This window comes from Danio rerio, chromosome 8 (genome assembly GCF_052040795.2).
Source record: "Danio rerio strain M-AB ecotype USA chromosome 8, GRCz13ab, whole genome shotgun sequence".
In the NCBI taxonomy this organism is placed as follows: domain Eukaryota; kingdom Metazoa; phylum Chordata; class Actinopteri; order Cypriniformes; family Danionidae; genus Danio; species Danio rerio.
The window spans coordinates 32,338,237-32,354,060 of NC_141028.1; the positions used below are offsets into that span (position 1 = coordinate 32,338,237).

General features: G+C 35.6%; 2 protein-coding genes across 13 annotated transcripts in view; one reads left to right on the forward strand and one right to left on the reverse strand.

The window, feature by feature from the left end:
- fancc (FA complementation group C) overlaps window positions 1-11,621 on the forward strand; it is a 44,615-nt gene extending 32,994 nt beyond the window's left edge. For 5 of the 6 annotated variants that reach the window (XM_087263871.1, XM_087263872.1, XM_087263874.1 and 2 more), the window contains 6 exons: window positions 982-1,081; window positions 1,360-1,435; window positions 7,023-7,110; window positions 8,352-8,526; window positions 8,644-8,838; window positions 11,236-11,621. In XM_087263871.1, coding sequence (XP_087119997.1) covers window positions 982-1,081; window positions 1,360-1,435; window positions 7,023-7,110; window positions 8,352-8,526; window positions 8,644-8,838; window positions 11,236-11,376 — 775 coding nt within the window. In that variant the 3' untranslated portion in view covers window positions 11,377-11,621. 6 annotated transcript variants of the gene reach the window in all.
- Window positions 11,622-14,831: 3,210 nt separating this feature from the next.
- The window catches only part of aopep (aminopeptidase O (putative)), a 161,505-nt gene continuing 160,512 nt past the window's right edge, over window positions 14,832-15,824 (reverse strand). For all 7 annotated transcript variants that reach the window (XR_015497175.1, XM_087263508.1, XM_087263506.1 and 4 more), the window contains one exon: window positions 14,832-15,080. The gene's annotated coding sequence lies outside the window, so the exon portion shown is untranslated. The remainder of the gene's footprint in view (window positions 15,081-15,824) is intronic.

A 15,824-nucleotide genomic window follows, 5' to 3' on the forward strand; every position in this document is an offset into this window, starting at 1 on the left:
AGCTAAAAATAGATGACAAATGTAATTTTCTTTCAATTTTATTACAAAAAGGGTATTAGAAGAAAGGTTTGGTTTTAACAAACAAAACTGTAATTTTATTAAAAATGAAATGAAGAAATAATCAGCTGAATAAAAATAAAATATTCAGCACTTTGAAAAATTCACTGCCATTACTACTGTTGCTGATAACATTAAATGTATAAGTCTAACATTATAATTTGTACAATCCATATTTATTTTTAGTCTCATTTTTAATAAATGATTGAGTTATTCACTCATAAAACTTCATGTTTCATTGTTTGATGTGTAATTTTTAAAGAATCATTCAGTGGCATATTTTTGATGGCTGGTTGTCACCTCCTATTGGTTAAATAATGTAATTGCTGCCTACAACCTTCATTTTTGAGTATATGACAGTGATTTTAATCTTTACCATAAACATCAGTGGTTTAATCTAAACTATATACTGTTATCCCAGTACTTCTGTGTTATTCGACCGATTGTAACTTTATAACTAACTCAGATTTGAATGCAGTGTTTCGAAGGATTAATAAACAAATAGAAATCTTGATCATTTATAATTTGTTACATGGGTGTTGAGATCCTGATCTTTTAATGATTAATTGTGTAGCTTACATGGAATGCATTGATGCATTTAATAACTAAGAAACCAACCACATCCCAAATAACCCACCACGACTTCTTCCGTCATCATTATATATTAAAGGAAAGTCTAAATGCTTTCATGCATGGGATTTAAATGACACAAAAGGAGACCTCTCTGTGATTGTGACAAATTTAGGATTATTCTACAAGTAAAAACATTTATGAATTTGTTGGTTCCCACGGGTTGTCGTCCATACGCCCTTTACACCCCTAATTAAAGTGTTAAAAAAAAATATTTTTAGTTAGGAGGAAATTTAGCAGTAGTCTTGGGTTTATACATTTTTATTTATTTATTTTTATATTTTGTGTGTGTAGGAACGTGCTGACAGAGATTGATGAGAATCTGGCTATAAGAACCCTCATACAGGTTTTCACTGTCTGCTTCCTCCAGAGACTGACTGGACAGAATTCACAGGTACAGGCTGACTTCCAGAAGGCTAATGTGTAATTTCTTTGCCACAAGCAACTAGCACAACCGAATCACAAAAAAATAATAATGATTGTTTCCAAAAATATGGAATCCCACTGAGGCCACAAGCAAGAGAAAACAAGGCAGAGAAATAATCATGCTCGGCCTCTGTGGAGTTTCACATGATTGGCAGGTCTGTTTGGTGTCACTAGTGGGGCTCTAACGACACAAAATGATATTTCTAAGCTTGACTTGTGATATTTGTCTGCATATATGATTTGTAGGATCGTCTGCCACTGAGAGCCTTCTTCCCAAATGTGATGCCTAGTTTACTCTCTCCTTTACTGACAGCGCCATCAGGTAAAGCATCACGTACTACTGTCTGAGAATTATAAGTATTCACTTCACAAAAGAAAAACAGTTGCAAAGCTCTTCTAAAGCCTCAGCAGTTTATAGCACAGGAATTTATAGGGGGAAAATGCATCATCTCTGCAACTTTATATTTAAATGGATAGTTCGGCCAAACATTAATTTGTACTCACAATTACTATAAACCTTTATGAGTTTCTTTTTATCAAAAAGTAATGTGTTTCAAAGAATTTTGGAAACCATTGTAACCATTGATTTCCATTGTTGGAAAAAACAGGACTATAGTTTCGAAGTTCAGTGTTTATCGATTTTTTACACCAAAAAAAAGATTATTTCTTAGCCCCAATTTTTAAATGTCAAAATAAGCTAAATATAGCTGTATATGCTCTTTTTAATTCAACAAAACTTTTATTAAAAAAAAAAAATTGACATTTAATAAATAATTATTGTTATGTGTCTAAAATATGCACTGTAATCTGTACTGGCTAAAGGTCTCAGATCACCAGTTAACTACACATAAAAGGGGAGTTAATCTCATTTTAAAGCAATGTTACTGTAAAAAATGCTAATTAAACTATATTAACAAAAATAATTGTAAGCAAAAGACAGCAGGTAAAAATCATACCGTGTGAGATAATGAAAGGATGTCTGCGCTTTTTTTTTTTTTTTTTACAGTCGCGCGCATCACATCATCTGTGAGCGTGAGTGAGTATCCTCTCATTCGGTATTTACCTGCTTTTCTTTGCTCGCGCAAACACATTTATTTTTGTCAGTCTTGTTGCTTCTCGATTCTAAGATCACATTTGCACAAATATTAAGCCATCTTTATTGTTGAACCCTGCTTTTAAGATAAGTACAATTTTAAAAATGTTTCCAACCAGCTGAAGTGGCTAGTGTAAGTGTCTGTCTAACCTGCCACAGTTGAAATCTGCCTGCATTTGTCAAGCTCTGGTAATAGTTAATAGGTATAGTTATGTATACATATAGTTATAGTGTTATAGTTATACATTTTTAAAAGAAGAAAGAATCTCAAGCTGACTTATTTTTGATTGAACTATCCTAAGTATATATCAGGTTTATATACCAGGGTTATTTCTGTCATCTAAAATGAACTTATTTTCAAAAAAATATTTGGGTGGTGAATTGAATTGGCACAGATGATATATTTATTGCACATGTATTTTTTCAGTTTATCTTTATAGAGAAAAAAAACTATGGAAATTGCAAAAACAACAACAAATGTTGCTCAGATGTAAAATATGCCTACAATAAATACTGTTATATATGAAATATTATTGTAAAGTCTTAAAATTTGCCTCAACTAGGCCCACATAAACGAATAGTAATCTTCACATGCAGAATTTTTTAAACCCATCGAGTTTTTCTTTTTTTACCTGTATACTGTACATGGGTTTAAATATATATAGTTATTCAGTTTTTATAATAATTTAATTAACATTATTGGGTAATATGCAATTTTGTAAAGTAATATTATACAGACTTTAACAGTAGTTGATATATTAGAAGAGACTTTGTTTACCAGTCTAGTGGATCTAATTAGATTTGGATTGTAAACTTTAAATAAAAGTTAAAGTTGTTATTTTTATTTTAACTTTTTTGTCACTATTCTCTCAAAATAATTCCACATAATTCTGCATTTTTTCCCCCTCAAAATTCTCCAGAGATGGCAAAAAATATCCGCAGGTTCTGTCCTACCCTGTTGATAACCTGCTGTATACAAATGGCCTTTTCTAAATACATGTCGACTAATATTATGCGGGCATCCTAGCATAAGAGGAAACCACAGCTGCAGAGTAGTCTAATTATGTCCGACCACAAAAACACCTAATCTCTTACTTTTACTCATACACCAACCACACCCTCTTATTCAAAACCATTACCTCATCAGCTGACTAAAATATTCAGCATTGTCTCAGCGAGTATTTAGAGTTTTATTTTTGAGACCTTGATCCTGAACGTCCACCGTCGGAAGTTTCCAAATCCTGGTTTTATCTCGCTCCCTCCATCAGAGCAGTCCCACACAAACAGGCTCCTTCCTCCTGTAGCCTCCCTCTGATATCTATCTCTGGCTCAGCTCCCAAAGGACCCCGGGCTCTTCAGTGCCCCTTGAGCTCCAGAGGAAACCCTCACAATGCCAGCTATTCTATAAGCAGCACAGCAAAAGAATAGCTGCAGAACTCGGGTGCCTGCTGCACTAGGAGCTCTTTAGTTCTTTGCTGTTATTTGTTTGCACTGGTTCAATTGTCATTATACCTGGAATGGTTGACATGAAGGTGCTGTGGTCTCTGAAAGGAGACCTTTGAATGCCGGAGTTAGTTATTTACCTCTCTGAGCTAAACGTAGACTATGGTGCTTTACAGGACTTGCATGACGGTTCATCCATCTGACATGACATGACATGACATTTTTGTCATTTACTCACTTGTTTTTTTTTCTCTTAAAATGATAATAGGGTTCAATGTTTTGGGATTTTCATGAGAATGTTTATTTTTGATGCCAACTAATAAATTGGATATACTGGATTGTGATCTAAACATTTGAAACTCTGATCACTAAAAACACATGTTCACTGTTTCTTGTGAAATATTTTACTTTCCTATTCTAAGAATAAGAATTGCAAATCTTTTGAGAGAAAAAAAACTGAAAATAATTATTTACATAAAGCATCATTTTAAGATGCATTAAAATTAATACTTAAAAGTGTATTTAAGTTTTTTTTTCTGCTAGCCTGAAACAGTGTTCACAGTTTTGCTATATCAAAAAATTACAAAAAAATAATAATAAATAAAAAAAAATAATACTAAATTACCAAAATATTTTTTTTTATATATAAACAAGTCATAAACTACTGGTCCAAAGTTTTAGAATGGTAACTTTTTTTATATGTTTTCAAAGAAATCTCTTCTGCATTTATTTGATCCAAAGAATAGCAAAAATCTTCTTTTTGAATAGTAAAGGTGTCTTGACCAGCATATCAGAATGTTTTCCGCAGAATCATGTGACTAATAATTCAGCTTTGAAATCACTTGAATAAATTTCATTTTAAAATATATTTAAATAGGCTCAGTGGTTTGCACTGTCAACTCACAGCTAGAAGGTCACTGGTTCGAGTCCCGACTGGGCCAGTTGGCATTTCTGTGTGGTGTTTGCATGTTCTCCCCGTGTTTAGTTTAGTTTAAAAACTTTATTAATGCTCAATTAAGGCTCAATGCTCAAGGAAAATGAATGAATAAATGAATGAATGAATATATTTAATAGAAACACAATTGTATAAATATTGTGTGTGTGTGTGTGTGTGTGTGTGTACAGTATATAACTATAAGAAAAGGAAATCTATTTTTCATTGTTTTGTTCCCCTTACATTAAAGTGCAGATAACAAAAACTTTTAAAAAAATTATAAATCAAAAAATGCATTTTATTTAGTTTTGTTTTTATTACTTTTTTTATATACATCAGAACAAGTAGGCAAAAAGTTTAACACCCAGTGGTTGAACTAGGTATTGCACTCCTGGATCAAAACAAACACAAGCACAGGTTACCAGATTAAGGACAGGAGCAAGTGATTTATACCATGTTCTAAATAAAAGCAACGGCACCCGATAGAAGGAATATTTTCCCTATTAAAGGGAGTTTTTGCCCTAACCAACACCACAAATGGATTTGTTTGAAAAGCTTCTATTTCTCACAAGTGAACAACAGAAAACTATGACATGGATCACCTCAGGTACACCTCATGTGCTTTGTTCAGTGTTAAATGATAATATTGTGAGTTTGAATGCCATTTTAAATGACATTTAATGCCATACTACTAAAAGCAGCAGCAGCAGATCACCTCAGATCTTGAAAATAAAATAAACCATTTAAATTGTACTTTAGAACTAAACACAAATGAGTGATTCAGCATGTAGTTTACATTTAATAATGTTAAAGTGTATTGAATATGTATTAAATACACTATAAACCTTATTTTGTGAGTGATTGCAGATTCTGTGCTTCTGAATGGCTGTATGTAAATTTCTGTCACGTTTCGTCTGGTGCAAACAGCTAAATTGCTTATCACTGCGTATCTCGTCACGAAGCATGTTGTTAGGACACGCGGTTCAGTGTTTCCTCTAGGATTTTTTCCAGCTGTGGAGGCAGGCCTTTTTACACAGATCTACCGACTGCCTGTGGCAATATTTCAATGACAAATGTTGTGAGCGCAGTATTCAAGATCGCATTTATGTAATAGCCTACGAGCATGGAAATCACTTTGCTTGCGCGCCGATTTCCTCTGCTCGTGCACAAAACTTCTTGCATGCCCCCTCAAACTGCTCAAGCGCAGATCTTCTTGTGCGCTGTCAAATAAATCCTGCTGAAGTGCGATTTAGTACATTTATATATAAACAAGTCATAAACTACTGGTCCAAAGTTTTAGAATGGTAACTTGGTAACTTGACCAGCATATCAGAATGTTTTCCGCAGAATCATGTGACTAATAATTCAGCTTTGAAATCACTTGAATACATTTCATTTTAAAATATATTTAAATAGGATCAGTGGTTTGCACTGTCAACTCACAGCAAGAAGGTCACTGGTTCGAGTTTTAGTTTATTATATGCATTTATGTAATAGCCTACGAGCATGAAAATCACTTTACTTGCACGCCGATTTCCTCTACTCGTGCACAAAACTTCTTGCATGCCCCCTCAAACTGCTCAAGCGCAGATCTTCTTGTGCGCTCTCAAATAAATCCTGCTGAAGTGCGATTTCGTGCATTTATGTAACAAGTATGTCTTTAACATTTATAAGATTTGCTGGGAATATTTATAAATGTCTCCAATAGACCTACAGAGTGCGCCCTGAAGTAAAGTGAAATGGCGGGATTAATTTTGGCATGCGCCCCACCATGGAAAAATTAATGTAGCGAAAACCATGCCGTTACAACGTAACTTGCTCACCTGATGTTTACGTTCATAATATTTATATCATTTGATAATTAATTCTGTGTCTCATTTTGAAGCCTGCTACTGTCCACCGGAGGTTGCATTTCGGTCGCTTGCATGATTTCAGAGCCTTTCTTAAAGATTTGCATGAATGAATAAATGTAATGCGCTGTTTTCCACCAAGGTAACCCAGTGTGCTGAAATATAATTGGCTAAACTAGCATTGGGCAGGTTAAAATTACAAAACACAGCTTTCCGGCACGTAAAATGCATTTTCAACGCAGAATATCTGACTTCAGCATTGTTTTTTAGATAATCAAGTATGCTCACTTGGCATGTTTCTTAAATATTTGCAAACATATTATGGTATTTGTATGCTTTAGAAGAGATTCACATCACCTTAAGGATAATAATTTAGATATATTCATAAAGACCAAAATCTCTAATGACAATATAGCAGGCAGCAACATTTCCATACGTATCACTGGCCAAATATAATTTAAGTCTTACTGAAGGATTGGTACATTTAATTCAACTGCAGGTTTGTTATCAGTGAGTAAGTTAGATATCCAGCTCCAAATCAATTTCAAAAGTGTCTCATTTCTGCACTTCTCATTTCACCGTCTTTCAGAGGTTCCCAGGGAGGCCTGGCTGGATCATCTGAGCTGGATCACAAGTTTACTTCAGAGCGTGACGGAGAATGAGGAGGAAGATGTCAGGTGAGATGAGCTTTAAGACACTCTACACTTCATCGCTCTCTTATCATCCGCAGTGCTCTTAGTAGAGAGATTTGATCCTGTATGTTTCTAGGCAGCTCAGGTTTGACACAGGAGAGCATTTGGACACAGATGAACAGATTTTCAGTGATAGATTTTCACTTCAAGTACACAGCTCCTCTTCACAAATCCTTGTCCTGAAAAAAGCTCTGTCCACGTCGAGACCAAGTATCGTGTTTAAATGTCTTGAAAAGCTTGAAAATTGATCTATTATAATTCATGAGGTCTTTTGTACTGTAGATGTTACCCTCCTTTCAAAGCCCCATTCTAATAGATGTGCATGTATAATATATGCACATAAGGATGAAGTATGTTATAAATTTAGCAGGACAAATCAGGTATATTAATTTAAACTTTGATGTGTATAGAACTATTTATGGTAATTCTTTACACATTTAGAGATCACTAGGGATATCCAGATCCAATCACATAATCGGGACCGGACATAACCTCCCAATCAGAAGTCGAATTAATATATATATATATATATATATATATATATATATATATATATATATATATATATATATATATATATATATATATATATATATATATATATATATATATATATTAGTGCTGTCAATCGATTAAAAAAATTAACTAATTAATCGCACTTAAAAAAAAATTAATCGTGAAAAGACTGAAGCTTAATGTAAAATTAATGTAAACGCAAGACAAATACTGTTTTAATTCAAAATATAATTCATTATTAGAATTTTTGTTTAACTTGTAACACAGATTTCTTTATGTAAACAACATACCCACAATAAACCATCATATATATATGTATATGTGTATGTGTATATAAAATCTATATTTGCTGAATAAAAGTAATAATAATTAAACACAACAAAAACAACAACAATTTGGCTCTCAGCCATAATCGTTTCTTCACAATAATAATAACTTTCATTTTCAGTGCATTTTATAGATTTTTCTAGTTATAGCCATTGTTGTCATATGGTCTTTTGCATAAAAGTGTGCATATTTTTATATTTATTGCAAAAGTGTCAACTGCAGGTGTCATCAGGATGATAAACTAGAACATGCATCTATCAGTCATGAAAAAAAATCTCTTTCTCTTAACCAGAAACTCACTCAATCTACTCATGCCTCCACATATGTAACAGCAAATAACAGTTCTGTTTTTCACTGTGTTTGGATGGATGGTGATTTTCTAGGGCGTATCAGCCTATGTTTGAGGCTTGGTTCCTGCTGGTGCGTTGTGGGTATTGGGTGGACACAGCCGTCGAGCTGCTTGTTCTGGCAGCGTCTGGAAACACGGAAGCGCTGCTGTGGCTGCTGACGTTCTTCCACCACCCCACCAACAGAGGGCACCAGCGCTCCCAGCAAACCGTAAGAGATCTAATTATGGCAGCGCAGCCAGTCCACCCTACGTCACAAGTTAAAAACAGCAAAGTGAAGCAGACTGGAAAATTACTGATGGCTTCCTCCTCTTTGTCTTAATCTCAGGCAGTGGCCAGAGAAGCCTGGACTCATCTGAGGATGCTGTTTCTCAATCATCCTCCTCCTCCCAGACACCTCAGTGCTGTGAAAGAGCTGTTGTCCTCCTCCTCCATTTCGGCAAACCTTGTCTTGCATCTGTTTTCAAACTTTGCCGTCTTTTCCCACGGACCTGTTAGCATTATCACTGAAATAAGTGACAAGGTGAGGTCTTCAGTGAGTCAGTTTTAGCACACTGTGAAATTACATTTACGTCTTCAAATGCCAGGGGTTTGCTCATGCGAACCCGGTGGCCTATTCAAGACGAGACGAGGGCTGCGCGGAGCCCAATTAAGTTGTCATCAGTGCCTTTATTGACCCTACGCTAGTTCTCGTGGTATGCAGAGAACAACAGAATAAAACGGGCTGCTGGCTGTTTACGACACATTTAAAATCAGAAGCGTTTCAGCTTCATGCACGCACACACACACACACATACACACATACACACACACACACACACACACACACAATGATAAATAAAAGTCTGCAAACAAAAGCTTGAATGCAGAGTTTTGATAGTCCTCTCAGCTTTGGTTACTCTATGATTTATTCAGAATTGGTATTTTATGTGGTATTTAATATAATATTCATGCACATGCAACAATTCATAGTGACCACAGGCTGTTAAAGATCGAAACTGAAAAACAGAAACCATAAAAGCACTTTGGATCATTTTAAAATCCAAGATTTCTAGAGTCCTCTGCTAGATTTGAATGAGCAGCAGACTGAGATTTAAATCATTATTCATTTTTGATTAGTTTTTTTTGCTGAAACTCAAGTCAGCGGTTTGAACTGGTTCAGAAGGATGATTCATTTACTGATGCAATTCTTTAGCAAGCGAGTGGTCTGATTGCAGTCATTCTTGTGTTAACAGCTCACTGCAGAGGAAGGTTTTCATTGACTTATTTACTTCACTTTTTTGTTTTGTTTTCTTTATAAAAAGAGCCCCCAGCAGTTTTTTAGGTTGTATTACACTACCACAATGTCAGTCCAATGTGGTTTGTAAAGATTTTTACACAATTAATTAATTCCCTTATCCTATTTAATAACAAAAAATAAATAAAACTAATCCATTCTCTTTTAGAATTGTCTGGTAGATATAAAACAAACTTAAACTTTGGTTTATCATCATAAAAAGTGTTGATGATGTTAAATTAATTTTACTCATGATATAAACGTTCTGAATTGAAATAATTTAGACTTTTTTTTTACTCGACACGAGTTTGTTCAACTGTTGCACTGCCATATAATTGATTATTAAAATAATATGGAAGGTTCTAGCCCTGTCATGATAAAGAATTTTTGTAGTGCCATATATTGTCACGTTTATTGTTGTGATAAGCGATATAATTGTCATTTTGAGATCATTTTATGCCTCTTATTACATAATGGTTATATAACGGCATAATAATGAAAATAGCCATGAACACTTTACATTACTTAGCATTCTTAAATTTATTTCAATTCTATAATTTGATGTCAAAAAGGTAAAAGTCCTATTATATATACACTATTAAATGTTCTATTAGGTAAATGTACAGTTATAAACTTAGATACCGGGGAGGGCGAATGGAAATGTCATCGTAAAATGGCTCAAACATTATTTGTGAATTTGTAAATATACACACACTGGCCACTTTATTAGGTACACCTTATTAGTACCGGGTTGGACCTCATTTTGTCTTCAAAACTGCCTTAATCCTTCGTGACATACTATAGATTCAACAAGGTACTGGAAATATTCTTCTAAGATTTGTGTCCATATTGACATGATAGCAGTTTCTGCAGATTTGTCAGCAGCACATCCATGATGCAAATCTTTCATTCCACTACATTCCAAAGGTGCTCTATTGGATTGAGGTCTGGTAATTGTGGAGGCCATTTGAATACAATGAACTCATTGTCATCGTGTTTAAACCAGTCTGAGATGATTCACGCTTTGACATGGTGCGTTGTCCTACTGGAAGTAGCTATCAGAAGATGGGTACACAGTTTCTAAAATACTCAGACCATCACCAACAACCTTACCACGTTCAAAGTCACTTAAATCACTTTTCATCTCCATTCTGATGCTCGATTTGGACTGCAGCAGATGGTCTTGACCATGTCTACTACCTAAACGCATTGAGTTGCTGCCATGTGAATGGCTGATAAGAAAGTTGCGCTAACAAGCAGTTGTACCTAATAAAGTGGCCGGTGAGTGTACATTGCAATGGCAAAAATGATTAAGGTCATCTCCAAATATTGCACGATAAGTTGATATATTGATTATTGTGACAGGCCTAGAAGGATCTCTGTGAAACGTAACTTAAAAAAGCTAAACTGATGTGGAACTGATGGTATGTTTTGGCTGACCTCTTGTGATCACACAACTGAAAAAAAAAAACAGCATTAAAAACTAACCAAAATGTTCCCTGTGTCCAGGCAAAGAATGGGAGTAAATAATGACAGAATAATATACATCACTCACTTCACTAGCTCATCTTAATAACTGTATTAGTTTACTGGACTTCTATGATGACCGTTTAACCGCGTGTGTGTGTTTTGTGATGCTGGCAGGTGCTGACTGAGACTGCTGTGAGGCGCAGGGCACTGTGGATCCTTGCCTCCATTCGCTGCAGACTAAACAGCGCTTCCTCACGGGACGACAGGGTTCATTCCAGGCTGAGGACACTTCAGGACACCCTCCTCCAAACCTGAGAGTCTCGCGTAAAAACTCCCAGCTTCTAGTGCTCCAACAAAACTGTTTATTAGGAGAAGGAATCCTGGCGTGGCTCGGTTACGCAGCGAAGCGTTGGGTGGGACGATACGGCATTTATAGAAGAGAAGCGCAGCTGCCGTTTTTAACTTGAAAAGCAGTGGGTGTTCTCCCCTTAAAACCCAAGAACGGGCCTCTCTCCGCACTTGATGTATTGAGCCAAATAAAAGCAACACATGTATTTGTATCTGTGTGTTTGGATGACATCAAACGCGAATGGGAGAAAGTAAATTTCCAGGGATGCGACTGCTGTCAGATGTGCGGGTTGTATTTCGTGAATGTTTGGAATCGGCGTCTTTGTTGTTTGACTGTGAAGCTCCGTCTCGCTAACACGCCGTTTATCTTCGCTCTCTGTCCTCCCACACACTCTTTTGACAGGAGAGCATGCCGGAGTCCTTCTCACCACATGAATGCTCAAGTGTGTGTGTTTGTGTTTGTGTTTGTGTGTGTGTGTGTGTGTGTGTGTGTGTGTGGGGTGGGGGGGGGGTAATCCCAGTGCACGGCCTCCTGAAGAGTTTAGTGTCTGTGTACTGTACTTTCTAGACTTCATCAGTGCTTCTCCATGGGTCTGGCTCTCCCTGTAGGACTATTTCCCCACGGCTTTTTCATTATTCAGTCTCTCTAGCATGTGTTTATCAATCAAAACTAGGTCATTCTGAATTTACAGCCTCACAATCACTATGCTTTTATTTGAAAATGACTGGTGTCAATAGGGGTGTTAACAACACAATGCAAAGATGCAGCATTGTGTGTTACACTTAAACAAGGTGTTGAACTAACTTAATTTACGGAAAACTTTTCCACTTAATTATTTCAACTGATCTTTTACATAAATTGAACCCACAAGCAAAATTCATTTGGAACCAATTGTCAAATCATGTTCATTTGAATTACCAGAACTTTCTGTTGCTTATTGCAGTTCAACCTGCAACTGTTTTAATAATGCCTCCAGTTGACTGAGATATCAGAACTGGCATTAGCACAGTTGTGGCCCACTGAGTGGTCACTAGAAATATTGTTATTAATGAAGCTGCCAACACCCAATGAGGGCTGCTCTTCTTCAAATTGATAACCTCAAAACCTTCTAAATCAGGCATGCCAAGCTCTATTCCTGGAGGGCCGCAGCCCTGCACAGTTTACTTCCAACCCTAATTAAACAAACCTGATCATACTAATGGAGTCCTTCAGGCTTGTTTGAAACCTACAGGTAAGTGTGTGGGAGCAGGGTTGAAACTAAACTGTGCAGGGCTGCGGCCCTCCAGGAATTGAGTTTGACATCCCTGTTCTAAATCTTTTAAGTGCAGATTAAACTCTTAAGACAGGGGTGCCCAAACTCGGTCCTGGATGGTCAGTGTCCTGGAGATCCAACATACCTGCAGGTATGTTTCTTAAAAGCCTAGTAAGAGCTTGAGTAGCTAGGCCAGGTGTGTCTGATTGGGGTTGAAACTAAACTTTGCTGGACCCCAGCCCTCCAGGACCGAGTTTGGGCACCCCTGCTCTTAGAAGTCTTTTTCTTTTTAATTTAAACAGGCAAAGATTTATTTATATAGATATTATATGCTTTTCAATTTTTTACACGTCCATTAACCTTGTCGTTACACCAACGCAATTCATTCATGTTTGAATGTCATTCAAGTGGATTGAACATAAAACAAATGAATTGGCTAAATAAACCTGTTCGACCTTCGTTGAATAGATGTGGAATCGAATTGAAAGTATGTGTTTTGACGAAAGCTATTGATGTCAGTGATTACAGGATTTCAGCTTTCTTCAAAATATGTTCTTTACAGTTTAGCAGAATGAAGAAACTCATCGAGGTTTGCAACCATTTGAGAGTAAATAGTGTGTACATTTTCATTTTTTTGGGTGGTCTATTCCTTTAAAAGGCTGTGACAGCTACTAGAAATGTTCATTCTTTCTAGCAATAAAAATATCTTTTTGCAGAAATCTTTTAATTCCCTCTCTAAGCACTTGTCAACATGAGTGTCTGTTGTTTTTGCCGTCTTGAATAGTTTATTGTTCTATCTCCGTTTCTTTTCAGACTGTAAATCAATTGCCTGAGACAGCTGGTGCTTATGATACAATATGTTGTAATAAACACAATTTCAAAATGATAGTACTTGATTTCTTTTCTCCAAGTCCTCAAATTATACATTTCTTAACCTTAAAATAAGGGTATCCATTCATCATCGTTCATATTATTCATCATCAATAGCCCCGTCCCTTCCGTTACATCATTAAACCTGCATTAGTTGAGTGTATGAAGGTGTCCAATTTCAGAACTTTTATTTATTTATTTATTTTTGGTTGTTAAATAAGTGCATCAATAAAGGAGACAGAACAAGAACAACAACAATCTACTGAAGATGCAAAAACAGTAGAAGCCCACCTTGATAAGTGCTTGTGTAAGGAGATTAAAATATATCTGCAACTCTGCTTTAAACAAAAACAAAGACATTTAATCACTCATAAAAACTGCAGACTCTAGATTATAGTGAATTCTACTGCGCATGTCAGGCATCTGTTTATGCACAATATTAAATAGAGTACACACAGAATGCTGTGCATTTAACTGTGTAAACAAAACAGTTCAGACTGTGCCCCACCATTGCTAATTTATTGCTTATAAAAGTATTTTGTTCATAATTTTTCAGAAATATCAATGTTATAATTAGTGTTGTGACCTTACAGTATTGGAAGATCTGCATTGTGTAACAAACAAAATTACAGCACAAGTTATCAGATTCGATACTAGAGTAACTGCAGGCCTAGATGCATCCCGATACTTCCAAAATTGTAAATCCTGCCATCATTTTCTCACCCGTCTCATTCCAAAACAGTTTGAGTTTTGTTGAACACAAAAGAAGATTTTTTTTTTGAAGAATGTTGGGACCATTGACATCCATGGTAGTCTTTTTTTTTTTTTTTTTTAACAGTCATTTGTGGATTGAACAAAGCAAACCCTCCCAAAAAACTGAAACAAAGTAGGAAAAAGTAGATTGAACCAGCAGTAAAATGAAGTGTTTGTGTAATGGCAGAATTTTAATTTGGGTGAATCCCTTTAATATTGATTAACAAATAAATGATTTTTATGTGTAACCACAATGTAATGTGAAAGATATTTACTGTGTCAGCGACAGAAATGACCCTGAATGTGTTCAGTTTAGTAAAAATGCCAACATTGAAGATAAGGTGACTTGTTTAGTGTGCAAACATGCATGATAATCATATTTTTACCACAAACATTTTCTTCCTATCTGATCGGGACTTGATGTGATGGGCATAGGGTGAACAGGTTCACGAAACGCTGACTTGCTTCATCGTGCATGAAAACAGGGTGCGCCTCAGTATGGAATTTCAGGTAGTCACTCTCTGACACTTTACAATGACACCGATATTTGTGTACCATCTTTTTATTTCTTTATGACAATACAAAAATATGACATTTGGCTTTTATTCCATGTGTTCTATACAGTAACTTGAATGTGCAGTGATGGAAAACAAAGCCCTAGTTATGACAGGGACTGTGTTTGTGTGCATATTCCTCTGGTTGTTCTCTTTAAAGCACCAGTGAGCAGATGACAGCGGGATCCTGCTTGACTTCCCTCAGTTGAACATGTGACTAGAGAGCAGACAGTTCTGAAACCTGCAAAAGAGAAGAGCCAGAATTATTACCACTATGAATTGTGGTCTTGGCATCAGAAATAATGTATCAAGGTATGTTTATTTTTATAACAATGGTAATTCATGTTCCAAAATGAATAGATCTTTTTGTTTTAGTGACAGCCCAGTTTAATGAAAAACTTTTTAATCTTTATCCAAGTGCCTTGGAGTATTTAATTATTTTTTTTTTTTTGTATAAGATTTTCCTCGAATTATTAAAATAGTGCAACGATGACTATGTAAAGAGACCAGTGCAGCACTCTTGTTTTTTATTTTAATTTTTTAAAATAAATAATTATAACAGAAAAGAAGCATTGCAATTTTTTTTTTTTTTTTTGCATAAAATAAAAAGTGTTGTTTACAGTCATCATAAATTCACTTTTAAAAGAACTATAGAATGCATTGATACAATATATAAAAATGTTCTCTAATGTCTAGGTAGGTGCAAAAATTGTCCAAACTACTTTACAACCCTAGGAAATGACCCTAACATGATATGGTATGGTATATTAGGGGTTCCCAAACCTTCAGCCTGTGACCCCCATTATCTTCTGAGGTGGTTATAAATATAAAAACCTTGCACACAATAGGGCACACATACCAATAGGCCCAAGTCCATTCATCGTTTAATTTTGAAGAAAACCACTCGGAGATCATCCTCCATGTACAGATGTGGCCTGTATTCATTTTTAATGTATGTGAGTGTCATAAAGGTGTTAAAGTTCAA